This window comes from Astyanax mexicanus, chromosome 13, assembly GCF_023375975.1.
Source record: "Astyanax mexicanus isolate ESR-SI-001 chromosome 13, AstMex3_surface, whole genome shotgun sequence".
NCBI classification, from domain to species: Eukaryota; Metazoa; Chordata; class Actinopteri; order Characiformes; family Acestrorhamphidae; genus Astyanax; species Astyanax mexicanus.
Genome location: NC_064420.1, coordinates 34,622,098 through 34,640,312, shown reverse-complemented (window position 1 = coordinate 34,640,312; position 18,215 = coordinate 34,622,098). Strand labels below are relative to the sequence as shown.

The 18,215-nt window shown below is 41.1% G+C and overlaps 1 protein-coding gene across 4 annotated transcripts in view; it reads right to left on the bottom strand.

Moving 5' to 3' along the window:
• flna (filamin A, alpha (actin binding protein 280)) overlaps positions 1 to 18,215 on the bottom strand; it is a 40,724-nt gene that overhangs the window by 10,651 nt on the left and 11,858 nt on the right. For all 4 annotated transcript variants that reach the window (XM_007249885.4, XM_049462899.1, XM_049462898.1 and 1 more), the window contains exons 3-26: positions 10,035 to 10,286; positions 9,698 to 9,795; positions 7,912 to 8,059; positions 7,589 to 7,785; positions 7,344 to 7,506; positions 6,927 to 7,127; positions 5,918 to 6,055; positions 5,544 to 5,670; positions 4,674 to 4,810; positions 4,318 to 4,514; positions 4,111 to 4,224; positions 3,871 to 4,014; positions 3,647 to 3,770; positions 3,387 to 3,547; positions 3,184 to 3,274; positions 2,443 to 2,612; positions 2,190 to 2,307; positions 1,819 to 2,081; positions 1,380 to 1,698; positions 1,066 to 1,239; positions 785 to 947; positions 529 to 689; positions 268 to 435; positions 27 to 150 (exon numbers count right to left, since the gene is read on the bottom strand). In XM_007249885.4, coding sequence (XP_007249947.3) covers positions 27 to 150; positions 268 to 435; positions 529 to 689; positions 785 to 947; positions 1,066 to 1,239; positions 1,380 to 1,698; positions 1,819 to 2,081; positions 2,190 to 2,307; positions 2,443 to 2,612; positions 3,184 to 3,274; positions 3,387 to 3,547; positions 3,647 to 3,770; positions 3,871 to 4,014; positions 4,111 to 4,224; positions 4,318 to 4,514; positions 4,674 to 4,810; positions 5,544 to 5,670; positions 5,918 to 6,055; positions 6,927 to 7,127; positions 7,344 to 7,506; positions 7,589 to 7,785; positions 7,912 to 8,059; positions 9,698 to 9,795; positions 10,035 to 10,286 — 3,952 coding nt within the window. The remainder of the gene's footprint in view (positions 1 to 26; positions 151 to 267; positions 436 to 528; positions 690 to 784; positions 948 to 1,065; positions 1,240 to 1,379; positions 1,699 to 1,818; positions 2,082 to 2,189; positions 2,308 to 2,442; positions 2,613 to 3,183; positions 3,275 to 3,386; positions 3,548 to 3,646; positions 3,771 to 3,870; positions 4,015 to 4,110; positions 4,225 to 4,317; positions 4,515 to 4,673; positions 4,811 to 5,543; positions 5,671 to 5,917; positions 6,056 to 6,926; positions 7,128 to 7,343; positions 7,507 to 7,588; positions 7,786 to 7,911; positions 8,060 to 9,697; positions 9,796 to 10,034; positions 10,287 to 18,215) is intronic.

Below are 18,215 nucleotides of genomic sequence, written 5' to 3'. Positions count from 1 at the left end.
ATAAAGAGCACTTAACAGTCACACACCTGCGTGGAATTTCCTCATCAGCGTACAGTACATTAATGGAATATGGTCCCTCTCTGGTTGGTACGTAGCTCACTGTGTGGGTCTGATCTCCATTATCAACCACTTCAGCTGGTTCCACAACACCTACCCAACAGATCAGAGGGGATCATTTAATAAAATAAATAAAAAAAAGCTTCAAAACTACATTTTAAAGATTGAATTGCATGATGTTAGATTTCATGTTGAAGAGCAAGTTCTCACCTTTGGGTCCCTGCACTCTGACCTGCAGAGGAGCCATGCCTGCTTTGCTGGCATCCACAGTGAACACCTGTGGGATATTAGCCCGAACATTTGTCCCGATACCCTGTCCCTGGCACTTAACCTTGGTAGGATCAACTGTATCCTGGACTGGCACAGAGAAGGGGCTTCCTGTAGGAGAAGACAAAGCAAAATATAATTATGCATTATGAAAATTAATAAAGAGAGGAAAAAAAATTCAAAAATAATAAAATAAACACTAACCAGTAATTGGTTGGCCTCCATAAGTGATATTGAGGTTGTAAGTCCCTGGCTCATATGGTATGTACTCTACAGAGCAGCTGCCGTCTTTATTATCAGTGCAGGACATCTTGGCCTCGGAGGGTCCTTCCATAGCCAAGCCCAATCCTCCTGTACCCGCCCCACTTTAGAGACAAGGAGACGAGAGTCAAAGATCAGACGAGGAGAGGTAAAAAACTATGGCTGATAAATGTAGCTGATCAATGGCTTTACTACTGACCGGGTCTCCACAGTGAATTTGTTGGGTTTGTTGGTGAGGCCAGCCTTCAGTCCTGGGCCGTGCACTCGGACACGTGCAGGGTCACAGCCTTCAGTCACCGGCACACGGAAGGGACTGTTGGGCACTGGGGAATCATCGTAGGCAACCTCCACGCTGTGCGGACCTGTTTATAGCACCAAAATAATATATTATACCTTATTGAGATTAGCAAGCCACGAGAAAGGTCTGTTGAGCTCTGAGTTACTTTATAGTAAAAGTCATACAAGCTCAAAAGGGCTCACCCTCTTCATATGGAGTGTATTCCACTTTATAGGTACCATCTCCCTGGTCTCTGATGAGGGCTTCAGTGCAGTTGCCAGATGGGTTGTTGACACAGGTTTTGATGTGTTTGCCGCCCGTTTTAGTGAGGGCACGAGCGTCAACAGTGAATTCTGTGGTAGCCTCTCTGAAAACACCTGTGGAACAACAATTCCAAAATAAAAGTGAAATTAATTCATAAATGCATCAAAAAGTTAAAACTTGACCATATGTAATCTGTGAGAGGTGGTGGTAGTAAAGATACTCAAATTTTAAAATTCAGACCAAATGAAAATACCTTTTCCTTCAACACCAGGTCCAAACACCTTCACACCACTGGTTTCTACAGCTGGCTCAACATGGAGTCTTGCAGGGAAGTTTGGCACATCCTGGCCACCATAGCGGATGGTCAGGGTGTACGCTCCAGGGTACAGAGGGATGTAGGTAATGGTATATGTTCCGTCTCCATTGTCCTGGATATGAACCTCTGCCTCAGTGCCATTATCAGAGATGATTTCTATGGTCAGCTCAGCAGGGCCAGCGTTGGTGCAGTCAACCACGAACTGGCCAGTCTCACCAACCTTGGCACGCTCCAAACCTGGGCCAGAGCAGCGGACCTGAAGACACAACAGAACAGTAAGAGAACTTATTACAGTCAAAATGTTTAAAAATAAAATAGCTGCATCAATATAGCAGATGTAAAGCCAGGCATTACATCATGCACATGCATAGTTCACCTTAGATGGGTCAGTAGGAGCCACAGCCTCCACAGGGAAGGGACTTCCTGGGATGGGCACACCATCGTAAGTGAGCTCCACCTCATACGGCCCCTTGTCTCTGGGGATGAAGCGGACCTGGCTGGTCTCTGGGCTCAGACCTGGCTCCACCTTACAGGGCACTGGCTTGCCAGCAGGTCCAGTCACCTTCGCACCAACTTTACCTTGACCGCCTGCACCCTTTGATTTCACTGTGATATCCTGGTCTTTTCCAACAGTCATTTCTGAGAAAAGGTAAGAATGCTTCAGAATTAAAACCAGAAGCACCAAAGAGTGGATCATTACCAGCACTGACCTATAAATTCAGGAAAAAGAAAAGTAAACAAACTCACTGTCTCCAAGGCCTGCAACCTTAACCTTGCTCAGATCCAGAGAAGGTGCCACGGCCACAGCGAAGGGAGTCTTGGGAATAGGGTCACCACCATAGGTCACATTCACACCCATATTACCCTGAACGGAGGAAAAAAATAAAAAATAGGAAAACAAACATTTATGGATGCAAAACATGGCTCATAGGAGTCTTGAATCAGTAAGAGATTAGAAGGTCTAAATATCGAGCATTTGAGAAATTGAAGCAGTCCGTACCTGCTGCACAGGAGTGTATTTGACAGTGTATGTGTTGTCATGGTTGTTTACAATGTCAAAGTCCCGGACAGCCTCTCCCTTGGTGGGGCCAGTGAACTGAGCATCCAGCTTAGCCTTGCCTGCTCCTTTAGTGTTCACAGTGAAGTGAGTCGGTTTGTTCAGTTCCACACCTGAAAAATGTAAAAAAAAAAAAAAAAAAAAAAAAAAAAAAAAAAAAAAAAAAAAAAAAAGGATGTAAGAAAATCACATTGATTTTAATTTTTAATTTAATTTACACAAAGATTGCTGTCAGAAGGTGGTTCATTCTGTATTGTGTTTGAACCCCAACTGCTTGATAGTGTTGTACTGTGCTGTCGTTACAAATCCATAAAATGTAAAAGAAAGTTTTTTTTTTAAATATAAGTGTTTATTTTAGACTATGACTGATTACTGCAAGCAAGGTAATATTAAGATTGTAGCTATTGCATTATATTGAGATATACTGAATTGTATATAAAGTTCTGCCAATACACAGCCAAATATTGAAATCTTGTCCAAATATGGCAAGTCACAAAGCTAAACAGATGCTGAACAGAGAACCTTTGGTTCCATACAGATCAATTTCTGTAGCAATGTGGAACTGACTGAACCTTTTAATGGGATAAAGAACCTTCACTTTATGTTTCTTTACCAATAAAATATGTTTTCCCACACTGATTAAGCCGAATATGAATCTTTATTTTTAGGCAAAAAAATTCTTACCAGTTCGGCTAAGACCAGGGCCCTCTGCTTTGACTTTGCTGGCATCGTGAGAGGGGTCCACCTTAATTCTAATAGGAGTCATGGGAATAGCCTAGCAAAAATAAAAAAATAAAAAATAAAAGGTCAATACATACAAAAGGAACACAAATTACATTATTAGGCTACATTATTAGTATTTATACCAATCCCAGCATATGCCTTACCTGATCAGCAAACAGAACCATGATGGTGTAGCTGCCAGCTCCTGGGGGAGTGTATTTAACTGTGAAAGTGTCGTTATCATTTCTGATGATGTCAAAGTCGATGTCAGCCTCAGCTGGTCCAACCACCCCTGGAGCGCATTTAATCCCGATGCTGATGTCACCTGCAGAGATTATTTATAAATACAGCTGTTAAAATTAAAGTGAGATTACTTAATAAACCAAAAGCTGCTGAATACAAGGCCTCTATCTATAGATCATACCCTGGCCGGCCTCAGCACAGTCCACAGTGAAGTAGGTTGGTTCAAAGGCCTTCAGGCCTGTCTTGGCAACACCAGGTCCAGATACTTTCACCTTATTAGGATGGCATCCAGCACCAATATTCATCTACAGGAAAATAAAGAAATATATTTATGATTATTTATAACATTTCAACAACCTCTACAGAAGTGTCTGCATATGCAGAAATACAGATTTACACACTCACCCTGAAGGGGCTTTCTGGGATGTTGACGCCACCCCAAGACACCATGACCGTGTGTTTAAGGGGTTTGCGTGGGGTGTAGCTGCAGCTGTACGTCCCATTGCCATTGTCCTTCACCTGTACATCTACTGGGTTTCCATCCCGGTCCTAAATTAATAAATTAAAAATAAAAGAAAACTGTAACTGTACCTGACTAATGTTTGTAATGTTTGTGCAAGAAACAATGGAGTAAGAGAGGCATACCTGGGCTTGGATCTTTAGAGGAGCTTTGCCACCCAGTTTGGCATCCACTGTGAACTCTGCTGGTTTCCCCACAGAAAGACCACTGCTCTGAAGGCCAGGACCATAAGCCTTTACCTGCAACAGATACATTAAGCCATCAGTACCCAACGCTGTGGTCTGGCAGCATTCTAACTTATTATGAGCAGTCTAAGAATTCCCAGAATTTACCTTGTCAGGATAGAAGTCTCTGTCTGGTGCTGGTTTGATCTCAGCCATGAAGGGGCTGTGCTGGATGTCCTCATTCTTACAGAGCACATGCACTGCATACTCTCCGGGCTCTGTGGGCCAGTACCGCACGTCACAGGAACCATCGCCCTTATCATCACACTCAATCTTAGCCGGGGATGGGCCCTCCACAGAGAATCCTGTACAGGACATTAAGCAGTAAGTGGTGGGATTAGCATGCCATGTATTTTGAGGTCTTTACAAGAAGAGTAGAAAAAAACAACAACTGAGAATTAGAAAAAAATAAATAAATAAATAAAATTAAAATAAATAAATAAAAGACGAATGAAGAAACTTACCCAAAGTACCAACATCATCCCCAACCGCCTCCACGACAAAGTCAGCCGATTTGCCCACAACACCACTCTCCAACCCTGGACCCCATGCCCGCACCTGCTGTGCTCCAGCTTCAGTGCCCACCTTTACTTCGAATGGACTGCAAAATAAGAAACAAGATTAGAGAACATTCAAAAAAAAAAAAAAAAAAAAAAAAAAGAACAAAGGAACTAAATGTTTTCTACTCTAGGGCTCCCACTTCTGCTGTTCGAATCAGGATCCTGTGTGTTAGTATGGCCTTTTATACAGCCACAAATAAATAAATCAAGTGTACAACAGTTAGGGCTGAACAAATATTTAATGTGAATTCATAATCAAAAAAAATCACAATTTGAAAGAAATTGTGGTAAAGCTGGTAATTGTGAAATTACCCCAGGCCAGATAGTATCAAATTACGTTTTTAGAGCAAATATATGATGTCAAATATCAAAAATCTGTTCAGTTTTGCATCTCAAATTAAGTAATTTGATTAGTCCAGAATCTCCTTTATTTATTATTTTTTAAAAATGCTGGCTATTTGCTGGAGTTCAAACTGATTTACATCATTTATAGCATTAATTACTGACAGATTTGTTAAAGGGCACAACAGTCAGTTCACTTGCATTTAAGCGAAGCAAAAAGGGCAGAACATCAATATGTTTCCATACCCTGTGCATGAACACACCACAGGCAATTTGGATTTTATACTGTTCATATTATTGAAATATTGTAAAAGCGTATGAAATTCAGAAACATATAGTGGCTATGCATACAAAAGTAACATACTCCAGGGCTAGACAAATAGACATTAGCTTGAGATGCTGTAGACAAAGTAGCCATGTGAATATTCTAACCTGCGAGGAATATGCTGTCCACCCCAGGTGATTGTGATGATATAGTTTCCAGGTGTGGTGGGGTAATACTCAAAGCTATAGACACCATCTCCCAGATCCTTCTTCTTACATGGCTCCTCCAGACCCTCTGTAAGATAAATTTCATGTGAGACTAATTCCAGTTGGAAATCTAAGACATGTAAGCTTATACTACATGGATTGACCTGTGCAGTGCTGCGTTTTAGGCGAAAAGGTTACAATTCGAGAATGCTAGCATTGCCAGCAGATAAAATGTAAGATGTTCAGGATCTATACAGTTTATGTAAATCGAGTTTTAAACATTCAAAACCACAAGGAGATTAGCTGGCAGACATGTAGACTGAAGATTCACTTACTAGGCCCTTTGATGGTAACTTTCAATTCTCCAGTGCCAGCTCCTTTGGTGTAGACCTTAAATTCAGCTGTCTCCTTAATCCGCAGGCCTTTGGGCTGCAGACCACGGCCCTTGGCTACGCAAAGGCTGGGATTACAGGCTGGAAAATGAAATTACAGACATTAAATTACTACACGTATAGGAATTCATAAGCCATAGGCAATCATGTGCCCAGTTAATTCTCTGAATGGTAAGGCTTTCAGAGACAAGCAGGAAACCCCCGGCATGTAGAGATAAATGGCAGAGTGGCAGAATTAGATAACTTTAACAGGAATCTTCCACATAGAGTTAAGAGGAAAGAAACAAGGCAAGAATAGCAGCAGTTTGTGGTAGTAACCTCTAAAGGAAACTGTGCTCGTCTTAGTTTCTGATAAAATGCCATTATTAACACTCTTACAAATGATTGCACCATGCATTAACCTGCCATGGGGACACCCAAACCACTTCTGCCTTCCAAAGAGATAGTTAATATTAGGAGTCTGTACAGTCAAGAATGTGGAAGTGAGCGGGGGGAGGGGGGAAATATTAAAATGGTTCATCAAAATATGCAGCAGACCAAGTGTGCATGCAAAGCGAGAAAAATACCCAAAACAGATCCAAGAAGAAAGGACAAAAAGTCACATCAGAGCCCAAGAGGCCGATCCAAAGAGAGAAGACAGATCAGCAAACAGCTGTCCTTCAGTAGGAGAAAGAATCAGCAGGAAAGAAGAAATAACAGAAAAACAATGAGAAATACAGTGGGAAAAGATAGGATAAGCACTTAATCTCTACAACTGAAATACAAATTTGTCATTCAGTACAAGGCAACAATATTTACAAAGGTTACGCAGTAAAACTGAATTTTTGTTACATGTATACCAACAGATTTTCCACAATTCACGGTAAATAAATGAATATATCATTTTTAAACAATGTCTACATTCACTTGTGCTCTCTTACATATTTTTATCATCATCTTGTTAAATCCTTACCCTCTCCCACGCTGACTGTATAGGGGCTCTTGGAAATTTGGCCTCCAGCAAACGTGATGTAGATGATATGCTGGCCTTCCTGGGTGGGCTTATAGGTGCAACGGTAGCTGCTGTTGCCTTTATCCTCAATCTGGCACTCTACCGTGTCCTTTTTGCCACTGGGGTCCATAATTACCACCTCTACCTCACCAACTCCTGCACCTGATAGAAAGAAGAGTGGGACATAGACTCAATATTTCAATTCAATTTTTGCCTAAAATGAATTTATTATTTATTAGGTTGCTGCCATAAAGTGGAACCATCCTCATTTCTTTGGTATGACAGAATTAATCAATCATTTATTTAATCTGCCAATAAACTACAGTACCCAGTCTGGAAATCTTGCAGTACTGCATGTGTCGCAGAGGGAGCATTTACCTGCAGTGTAGACATCGAAGTAGGTGGTCTTATTTGCAATGTTCCCAACAGCCTCCAAGCCTGGACCCTGGGCTGTTACCTTGCTGGAGTCTCCCTGAGCCATCCCCACGTCCACCTCAAACGGGCTCTTTGAGATGTGCAGCCCTGCAAACAGCACTGTAACCTAGAGGAACAGAAACACGTCAGATCTCCAGATGCACTATGGAAAATGTGTTCAGATATGACGCATCTGAATAGGTACGTACTTTATGCATCCCAGTTACTTTAGGAATGTAGAATACTGAGTAAGTGCGGTTCTTGTCGTTGTTGGCAGTGACTTTAGCCTCCTCACGGTGACCTGCCGGATCCTCCACATAAACCAGAACTTCTCCTTGACCTGCGCTGATTGTCTCCACAGTGAACACTGCCTTCTTCATTACCACGTTACCAGTGGGCTCAATACCTGAATAAAAAAATAATGCAGTGTTCATATACAAAAAAAAACAAACTAACACTGCAATAGCTCACATTTATGGGTAAACACAGCCAGTTGTAGAATATGCACACACTTGAGAAGTTACAACCGTACCTGGCCCATAGGCGCGAGCCTTTTTGGGGTTGAGTTTGGGACGAAGAGGGGCGCCGGGCTTTAGCTTGGCCTTAGGGAACTGTGACAGGTAGGTCATGACGGAGTGTTCATCCACATTGGGATCAACAATTTCCTCTGGAGTGATAACCTGGTGGAGTGGAGAAAAAAAAAAAAAAAAAAAGGCATTGCTTAATACATGTTACCTGACATGAACCGGGGGTTGGGGGGGGGGGGGCAGTGGTTTGGCATATGAAATCATAACAGACCGTCTCATAGGAGACAGGCAGCTCAATAAAACCACATGGCAGTCTGCGGCATGAGCGGATGGGCACAAGACATGTGACAAGCAGGAAACTGTGCCAACCACACTTGCAACCGACGGCACGCAACGTACAAGACACACGGCATACACTCACCAATAAACCTCATTAGTCTACTACTTCTGCAGTAGTGAAACAGTGTTACATTACCACAACTGTCATAGCAACCAAGTAGTAAAGAAAAGGTAGAAGAGGAAACATCCCCTAAATCTCATTTTACATATCTCATCAGCCTAAACCATTCTTGTTACATTAATTATTCTGAGCCAGTTTTGCTAATACTTAAATTTTAGGAAGGGGAAATGATGCATAAAAATGTTAGCTTTTACTTAAGTAAAAAAAAAAAAAACGCAGTACAAGATTTCTGTAGTCAGATGGATTATGGTTAATTTCTCTTTACCCATTCAAGTTTTAACTAAACCTCAGGTGCCGCAAGAATTAAATATGCAGTGAGCACAAAATCGAACTAATCTATCTAATCTAGTGCAGCTGAGGTGTAGTCGCAATTTAGCAACAATCAGCAAGCAACACAGCAAAAGCATCAAGCTGGGACTCTCAATTTATGCACAGTTATGATGTGGTAAACTGACAAAACAATTGATCCAAGGTCCCCAGTATCTGTGCTCAACCTTTTCCTCTACCCGCATTTTTGTTCCTATTCTCAGTTTGGCACTAAACATGGAAGCTAGTCATAAATCATCTCTTTTCCCATGATTCTTTTTCCAGCCAAATATAAACATTTCAGGTGACACTAAACATGACTGAATGGTAAAAGTCTACTAAAGTGTATTCCAATTTATACTGTGGGCCAAATTTTCCATTTGTTTAATTTCAAATATAATTATTTTTATTTAGTAATAAAAAAGCCTTTAATATGATTCTTAGCAGAAAAAAAAACAGACCACACTACATTTGGTTATGTGTTTTGGCTAATTCCTTGTCTTATCGCAACCTTGTACGTGCCCACATACGCGACATTGTGCACGACCTCAAACACCTACACAAAAGACAAACTCTGGAAACTTAAGTGTCTTGTCATCTGCTAGCATAAACAGAGTAGAGCTTAGATTGGGCCCAAAAAAACAATCCGGAGCTTTTTAAAAACATTTTCAGGCTGTTTGAATGAGCAAAATCTGTTCAGAATGATAATGTTAATTAACATTGCAACACTGAAGAAGCATTGACCTATCATTAAGGAAATAATGTTTAAGAACAGCTACACATGGAGCCGCAAGTCAATTGCATAAAGTGGACAAACAGAGGAACTCGTGTGCGTGAGCCCCAGAGCTGCGTGATTCTAACATTCTAACTAACAGTTTAATTTGTTACTTTACTATATCGCGATTATCATGCCCTAGCTTTATATAAGATAAAAAGCATTTTAAAACAGAGCCTCTGGTCAGGTTTGGGCAGAGAATCTAAGCTCTAAAACAGTCAGAAATGTACTGTAACTATGATATATTCACCTGAGGAACTCCTAGCCACTCATCAGCCTGCTGCATAGCCTCACGGGCATTGTCCACTGGCTTTGTCTGATCCCAGGAGTCCCAATCCGGACACAGACCTCAAAAAGGTAACAAAAACAGAAGAGCAGAGTCATATTTTAAGTGCAATATAAGGTGTAAATACTGGTCTAAACACTGGTGCTAGAATCTGAATATAAAGGAGCAGCACTTTTATACACTTTATATAGCGGCTGGCACTTGGCTACAGTTAGCACTTTAAGTTCACGGTCCACTTTGCCCTCCCTCTGCTGACCATTTGTCCTCAATCTCCCCCCCCCCATCAAAATGTGACCCTCACCTGGAGCACAACTGTCCACAAGAGCTCCCAGGGCTTTTCCTGACTGCCAGTCGCGACTGAAGTTGGTGATCGGCAGCTCGGGCAGCTTGTTCTGAATCCAGCCCAGGAGCCTCTGCTTGGGAGTCTTCTGCTTGGCATCGTCCGTGTCCTCCTCCTCGTCCCACATGGGCATGGAGATGGAGTAGTGCAGGATAAGTGTCCATATCAGTCCCAGGATGAGCTTCAGATTTCCGTCCACTATGGCTTTACTGTCTGTATGGGACACAACAAGGGGAGGAATTAAAAAAAGAGTAAGGGAGGAGAGAGAGAGAGAGAGAGAGAGAGAGAGAGAGAGAAGAGAGAGAGAGAAGAGAGAGAGAGAAGAGAGAGAGAAGAGAGAGAGAGAAGAGAGAGAGAGGAGAGAGAGAAGAGAGAGAGAGAAGAGAGAGAGAGAGAGCACATGGAGCACAGCAATGGAAGAACAAAATTTAAAGCGTCTAGAAGGATGAACTTTGGTATACACAAACAGGCCACATGTCATGGCACAGCTCCTCAAGTTTTTAAATGTTAAAATGTGACTTCTGTTAGAGTTCTTTGACTGATCGCTCATTGTACTGTCCACTGCTGGTCCAATTTTGAATTTGGGACAGGAAAGATTTTTGGACAAGGGTACGAAGTGACTGTAGCAGTCAGAATTGTTGCACATTGTGTGAATAAGGCTACGTTCACATTACCAGGCTGAAGAGATTCAAATCTGATTTTTTTTATTTATGTTTCTCAGATTTGATTTATTAATGGCTGTGTGAACGTTCCAAATACGATTTTTTTCCAAATCAGATTCGAGTCTCTTCTATATGTGGTCCTAAATCGGATACGTATCCAACTCCATAGACATGAGACATGAATGTGAATGGTCAAATCGGAATTCATGCGTATTTTTGCTTTTACACTCGCGCCAGGTGCTTCTCTCTCGTACCCACACATCTCGGTGCAGCTATAGCTACAAAAACAGCAAAAGCAAACCGCCTTTTTTCTTCTCCTTGACAAGAGTATGTAATTTAGACTAGCTGTTTGCTCTCCAAGAGATGATCCACATATATGAGCTGCTAATGCGTTAATTTCCCTTTATAAAGCTACAAGTCATCTATTTATGCACGCATCAATGTGCGCATGTGAGGTGACTTAGGGACAGATTTGTACACATTAAACACACATATAGGTCACTTACATTTGTAAATGTGAACCTACATGAGCAAAAAAAAATCGGATTTGAGCAATGTGGCTTGTAAATGTGAATGTAGCTCAAGTTCACAACATGAGGAAAACCCTGATGAAATCTGAACGAAAAAACATGCGTAGGATAGGGCAACAAGGCCTACGGATCAGCAGAAGCTGAGCAGTTCACTCCTACTCCACCCAGTTTTGTAAGAAACGCAGTGCAATAAAGGTGGTCAGTGTGTAAACTCTGTCGACATTCACACTTCTCTTTCTCTGCACATCACTACAGCACACACCCATCCGGCCCGCGCAATTCAGAAAATGATGTTCCCCCAGTTGCAAAAAAAAAAAAAAAAAAAAAAAAAGGACAAGCTAAGGACACTCTGATAAACTCGTCACACGGACACTATGCAAAGATCTAGAGCTGAGCACGACGAATGGACAGATCTTGGCTCAGGCTGAGCAGCTCTAGAGATGGCTGTAGATAACGTGGGTGATTACTGGCTGTTTGGGCAATCACACTGTCAGGGTGGGGCTGGGAGGGGAGAGCTCTTCCTGTTCTAACTGAAGCGTGCAGCGCTGAGGACAGACTAATTTTCAGTGGAGGGGACCCCTTTAGTGCAGTCCCACTCCCAACTGCAGCAAAACATGGGCTGAATCAGTGAATCATCGTTAAGGAATTCAAGCCCAGTGGACATCATTTGTCCTGTTGCTACAAACCAGTACAAGTACGTAGATCTCCAAATTATAAACAAGAAAACAGATTAAAAAAAGAAGAAACCGCTCAAATAAAATGGAAATATTCAAGCTTATTATATGGGTTGGACAAAGCCACTTGTGTCCATTTGTATACAAAGCAATCATCCAAACTGATGTCCATAAATACCTACAGATGTGGGGCAAGAAAAAGGTACCATTTTTTTTTACATCTTAATGATGTTTCAATGCAATGAAGCAACATTTTGCATGAACTTAAAATACATAATGTTTATGTATGTAAAAAAATCTTTATGTAAGGCTCTATGGAGTCACATAGCTGTCCTTCAACAGGGAATGCTGTTTATGCAAGCATTGTTTCACTCCAGACTCAACATTCCCCAATAGGGATGTTCAGCAGGCTGAGCTAATATGGCCTTCAACCCAATAGTGCAGAAGAAAGGGTAAATACCCACGAATAGATGAAACAGCCTTAAATAGAAGCCTTGAACACTCTGTATATTTTGAAATATCACATAACACACTATCCTGCTACTGACCCCCACTCCAGTTATCCAGCAGTGCCTTTCTGCCATGTAAAATAATACATTTGTAATTTTTATTTTGGCTCTCATTTTCTAGAGTGTGGCCTACAAACCTCAACATCCCTCACCACCAAAGCTGCAGGAATTCAGCTCTGCTTCTGGTAAAGAGGGTTATGGAATAATCACAGCTCAAATTTTCTTTTAGATTAAAAATATTTTTGTTTAAATGCAGTTAGGAGCCATCAAAATAATAAATCAAAGAAAGCAGAGAGGCATTTTTCTATCCTCTTTCTTTAAAACTGGTGTGTTTGATTAAAATATAAGGCCCATGGTTTTGACCATGTTTTTTTCTGGTCAGTTACCACAGATAATATTTTGACACGGTTTCAAAGTAGAGGGGACCACAAAACCATCATACTCATCATAGAATGAGACGGGAGGCTGCCTTAGCATGCACATTGACACCAATTGTTACCGTTATAGATATAGAGAACACGGCTTGGAAATATACTGTCAATAATGATGGATTGTGCGTGCATGGGTGCATGTTTGAGGTTGAGAATGTTCAAGTTTGTGAAGGCATGGTACTTTGTACACTCTTGTGCAAATTATGTTGCAGAATAATCAGAATTAAAAGGAGCAGTATAATCATTTTTTAACCATCTTAAACAGAGTGCTACAGTCTATTATTAAACACTATTATATATACACACACTACAAATGTTTACCAATTAAATATACAGCATTATTAGACATTAGCATAACACTTGATTATTTTAAGTAGAAATAAATATTATGGACAAGCTCTTTATTACAAACATGGCAGGGAGAAGTAAAGTTGAGCAATACTAAAATATCCCTTTTAACAACCAGAACATCCAGCAACTCACTCTTGCCATCCCACGAACTGTAAGGAAGTCAGGAAGGAAAGTGTGTCACAGTGAGCTCAGGCCCTTATGACTTATCTGTCCCCATGACAATTCAGCATGAGCGTGTGCATCAGTAACACACATACAGAGACAGAAAGAGTGAGTGTGTATGGTCTGAAAGAGTGATCTGCTGCCTTGAGCAGGTTGGAGCTTGTTAGAGGGATTAGAGGCCCTAGTGATGAACTGCAGTGTGGAGAGGGTGTTGCCAACCCCTGAGTGAAAGCATGTAAAAGCACACCCCAGACTGGCAGCACAGCTGGAGACGGATCCTGGACAGTCGCTAAACTTGCGTAACCCTGCATTCCTTCAATTGATCAACATTTCACCTAAAGACGTGTTTTCTAGGCTTAAGCGTGACCACAATCTCCATAGTCCATCCCCAAGTCCTAATTTATGGAGTGCTGGGGGGCAGGGCAGCGGTTCGCTTAATCAGTACAGCTGATTCACTGGGGTGGGGTGTTTAAGACTTTTTTTTTTTTTTTTTTTTTTTTCCCTCCTTTCTTTAATCATAACCTTAACTGGCGTGGTACATCATTTATTCTGTAAATTTCTGGGAATCATAGACTTTACCACAGACATGGAGGTAGGTGTGTGTTTGTGGTGTGTCCATATTAAGAATGAAACAAAGAGGACCTGATTGCCCAGGTCAAGTTTGTAAATTTGGTAGAGAAAAGCAGAAAAATCTAAAATCAATTCTTCCCTTTTCTATAGTTTGTTCTACACAAAAACCTCACCATAACTACAACCATGGTAATTGCTTTTCAGTAGTCATGGACACATCATGGTGTGCAGCAGCATTACCTGTAGTTGTGAACCATACACAACAACAGGTAATATGAAACAGCAGAAAGAAAAGCTTGTAAGCTTCCTAAAGCACTTGCAGCTTTTTGGCTTTTTTGCCAAACATCAAATCATTCTGCACTATATGTTTTTTTATTTTATTTTGTCAGATTATTATTTAACACAAAATAAGGGTCTTTGTAAGTTACTGTTTAAAAACAAACAAATAAATAAATAAATAAATAAAAGTTAAGACGTATTGTCAAAATTAGCATTATCGCAAAAATAGCCTGAAATATTGTGATCATTTAGGGCCATAATTGCACATCCCTAATTGCACTCTAGCTCACTCTGGTCTTTTAATTCATTACAAAACATGCACATACATGTGATTAAGGAATAGTTCAAAATGTGAAAGTCACTGCCACATAATTTCTTTTTTTCTTAGAGATGGACCAATCCCTGTTTGGGGCCGAATGCCACATTAATGCCACACAGATGCCAGGCAAACTTGGGACAGATTCCCCTTAATTACTTCCTCTTTTAAGTAAACATTGGGAATCTAAGCTGACTGCAAATAAACAAAAGCGCTTTACTAATATCTTTCTAATAATAAATTGTTTTTTGTAAAAAGTGTAAGAACTGAACTGCGGGGCTCAAAGTGGAAACAAATTGCTGCTTATCTACCACTAAAGAATATTTTGACTGCTTTAGTTTTCTGACTGCTGTTGCTGCTGTACTTTTTGTGGAGGTTATATGTGGTGTGCAGTATTTGCTGGTTTGTGTGGTTAGTGGCGTTTGTTAGTACATGCCAAATATGTTTGTGTTGATTATGTCCCAGCAATACAAATACACAAATTCTCTGTTTTTAGTTTTTAGTCAATATCAAAAACAGAATCTCTTTACCAAATCCATTCATTGTGTTTAATGATCTAGGCCACTATTGTTGAGAAGTTACTTAAAATGTGATTGTCAACCAATTAAAAATGTTGGGATTTTATCCATTGGAAGACTTTTGCCAGGCTCAATCTGCATTTGGATCCAAAACTCTGCTGTGGGTCAGTTTGCTTCCAATGTTCTTGGGCTATATTCCAATTTTCTGTGGTTCCAAGTGGTTCTTGTTTTGGGCTGAGGGTTGAAAAGCTTCCAACATACGTCATAGCAAACATATGAAACATGACAGGAATCCTCACCATACCAGCCTCAGGCCCTTTTTTGGACATGGACAGTCGTTCAGGGCTAAGCCATCAAATTCCCAAAACATGAATCGCATCACAGGGGGAAAGCAGGGCTGGGGGGTGAGGTGGGGGGGGGGGGGGGGGGGGGGGCCATGCAAGATGCGAGAAAGAGGAAGGTGGAAAAACAACCTCTATAGAAAGACGGAGATGCATATCTAAATGAAACTGTTTGGCAGAGTCTTTAGAAGGCTTCTAGAGAAGCTAATTTCAGAAAGCTGACTCATCATTCTGGATGTGAGCACTGATGTACCTCCTCAGGACACATTCCCATGACTCACTGGCTCTCTGGACCAACCAACAACTGCAGCCAGTGTGACATCAGTGATCACCTCCAACCCCACACCCAGACATCTGACGCACCATGACATGAGCCACTGCAGATGCTGAACGCAGTCTGGAGATCTGGCTTAATTCATTGTCTGCCACACTGAATAACCAAGGAGATTTTTCATTAAAAGGGCAGACAGATCAATTCTAAACATCTAGACTAAGATTAAAGCCAGAGTTAAAAACTAAAAATGAAGGGTCACAATTAAAGCCCAGTGAGGGGGCAGTAATGCTAGTAGCATGGCAGTGGGGGGAAGCCTTAGAGGAAATTGCCCACATTCCAGTAAGGTCTTATCACCAAGTTCTGGCCTGTTGGCTAGACAAGAACACAAACATGCATGAATCACGGAAAACATGCTTCATCTGTACCCCCCACTCCAAATTTCAGTACAAGTTGTGCACATGTACAACAGAATACTGTAACCATGTACTGATCCATAAAGGCGTAAAAAGGTTCACATTTACTTAAAAACACTCACAAAGAAAAACCTTTAGGGACCACTAATAACTCCAGAACACCACACTGTGCAGGAACACTATATGGTGCTGTATTGCCACATACAGGAAAGCCTATTAAAAACAATACAGCAATTCCAACATGCGCTTTTAAAAGCGTGAGCTCCACAAGCAAACTTCCTCTTTCTTTTCTTTCTGCTGCTTCCAAACGTCCCTCCCTTCTTTTCGGCCTTCCTCCCTCCCTCTCCCTCTCTTTTTGGAAATGTTCCCCTTGGTTTTTTAGCCTTAAAAGGGCAGAAGCAAACTTGATCCTGGCAGGCCACCCATTCCCCTCCACAGCGGTTTCTGATTACAGAGAGGGAGGGAACAGAGCGAGGGAAGGAGGGATGAAGGGAGGGAGGGAGTGAAAGAAAGGGTAGAGGAAAAAAAATGCCTAGAACACTGAAAACTGCTACGTTTGGACTTTTGTAAAACCCCATATTGACTGAGCTGAATTGTCACTTGGCTCCTCTTGTTCTGTGGATAAAAATCAAGCCACGTTCCATCACCCCATCTATGCCCCATCTTTCTTTTAAATAAACACAGTGTCATCCATATAAAAACAAAACAGATGATTCACATTACACTTAAGCTCAACAAGTACTGATAATTAGGTGCCCATGTGCTTAAGCCTCCCATGTCTTCTGCCCAAAATTTCAGATTTTAAAGAACAAGGTCTGTGTTCACAATTCTGAATCTACTGTCCTATAGTATTTCAACTGATTGCAACTGTTCACAATCAATCAATCACAACCATTCAAATACACAAGGCCCAGTGCCTCCATACTATTCCCATTATAAAACAGACATCTGGAATAGCACAGGAACAGCTGTATAGTTCAAGCTGACATGTTCAACTTAAACTACTGTATATAAACTTCTTAATCTAATGAGAAATAGCTATGCAACCATTTTACACGTAAAGCAACACTTTCATTCCCTTCCAGGACACTTTTACTCTTGTTCCTAGCTTGCACTCCTCATTTGCCCCCCCCCCCTTTCCCTCTGCTTCCCTCAAAATGAATAAAAAGAAAGAAAACCACAGCCCCAGACTGGATGCTTTGCAAAAACATACCATCCCTCACTATTAGCTTAACAAGTGGTGCCAAACTGAATTCTTGTCATCCTTATCTGCTTGGACTTTGTGGAAAACTGAATTATAGACATCCTATAAGAGAAAGAAGACTATGACCTGCACTTTTGTCAGTATTGAAGCTACTTTACCACTTTAAACCTTGTGTGTGTTCCCACTGTGACTGAAGTTTAAACCTCCACATTCTTCACAAGGCTTTTCAGAAACATGCCGTCGTGGTCTTCTTGTGGTTTCCCTGGCTGCTGTCTCTCTGATTCAGAGTCCCAAAGAACACAACAGAAAACCTTTGAAAAGAGCTCACATAAATGGAATGGCTCCATTTGAGTTACAGATTTGTGCAAAATAAACTCTTGTTTAAAATCTGAAGATGACTACTTCAAAAGTATATACTATAGAAACTCATACCAAAGGGGAGAAACAACTGGAAGACCTTGTGTACTCCTCTGCCAGGTGCTTTCCACTTTGTGGCTGGTATATGGTGCCATGCATTCTCACGCATAGACAAACCACCTCTTTCAATTTTTTTTTGTATCTCAAAAACTCCCCTTTTCATTTCAACATTTTTACCATCAGTGGTACACTCATAGTAGTAGCAATGTGTGCATAACTCCACTTCATTTATACCAACATCTTCACTCAGACTGCTCTCCTTCTAAATGCAACACCAGCTCCCTGAACAAGGGTTAAGAGCAAAAAAGGAAATCCTGTCAATGGAATAAGGAAGGAACGTCCCAAAGCCTCTAAAGCATACACTTAACATGCACTATACATTGTGGGTGGGGCAGGCAAGATAAAGAGAGTTAGAAATCTAAGATAAACAAACATGTTAAAAGAAAACCATTCTAAACCCAGATAGCAGTGATGGCACTGAGAAAACAAAT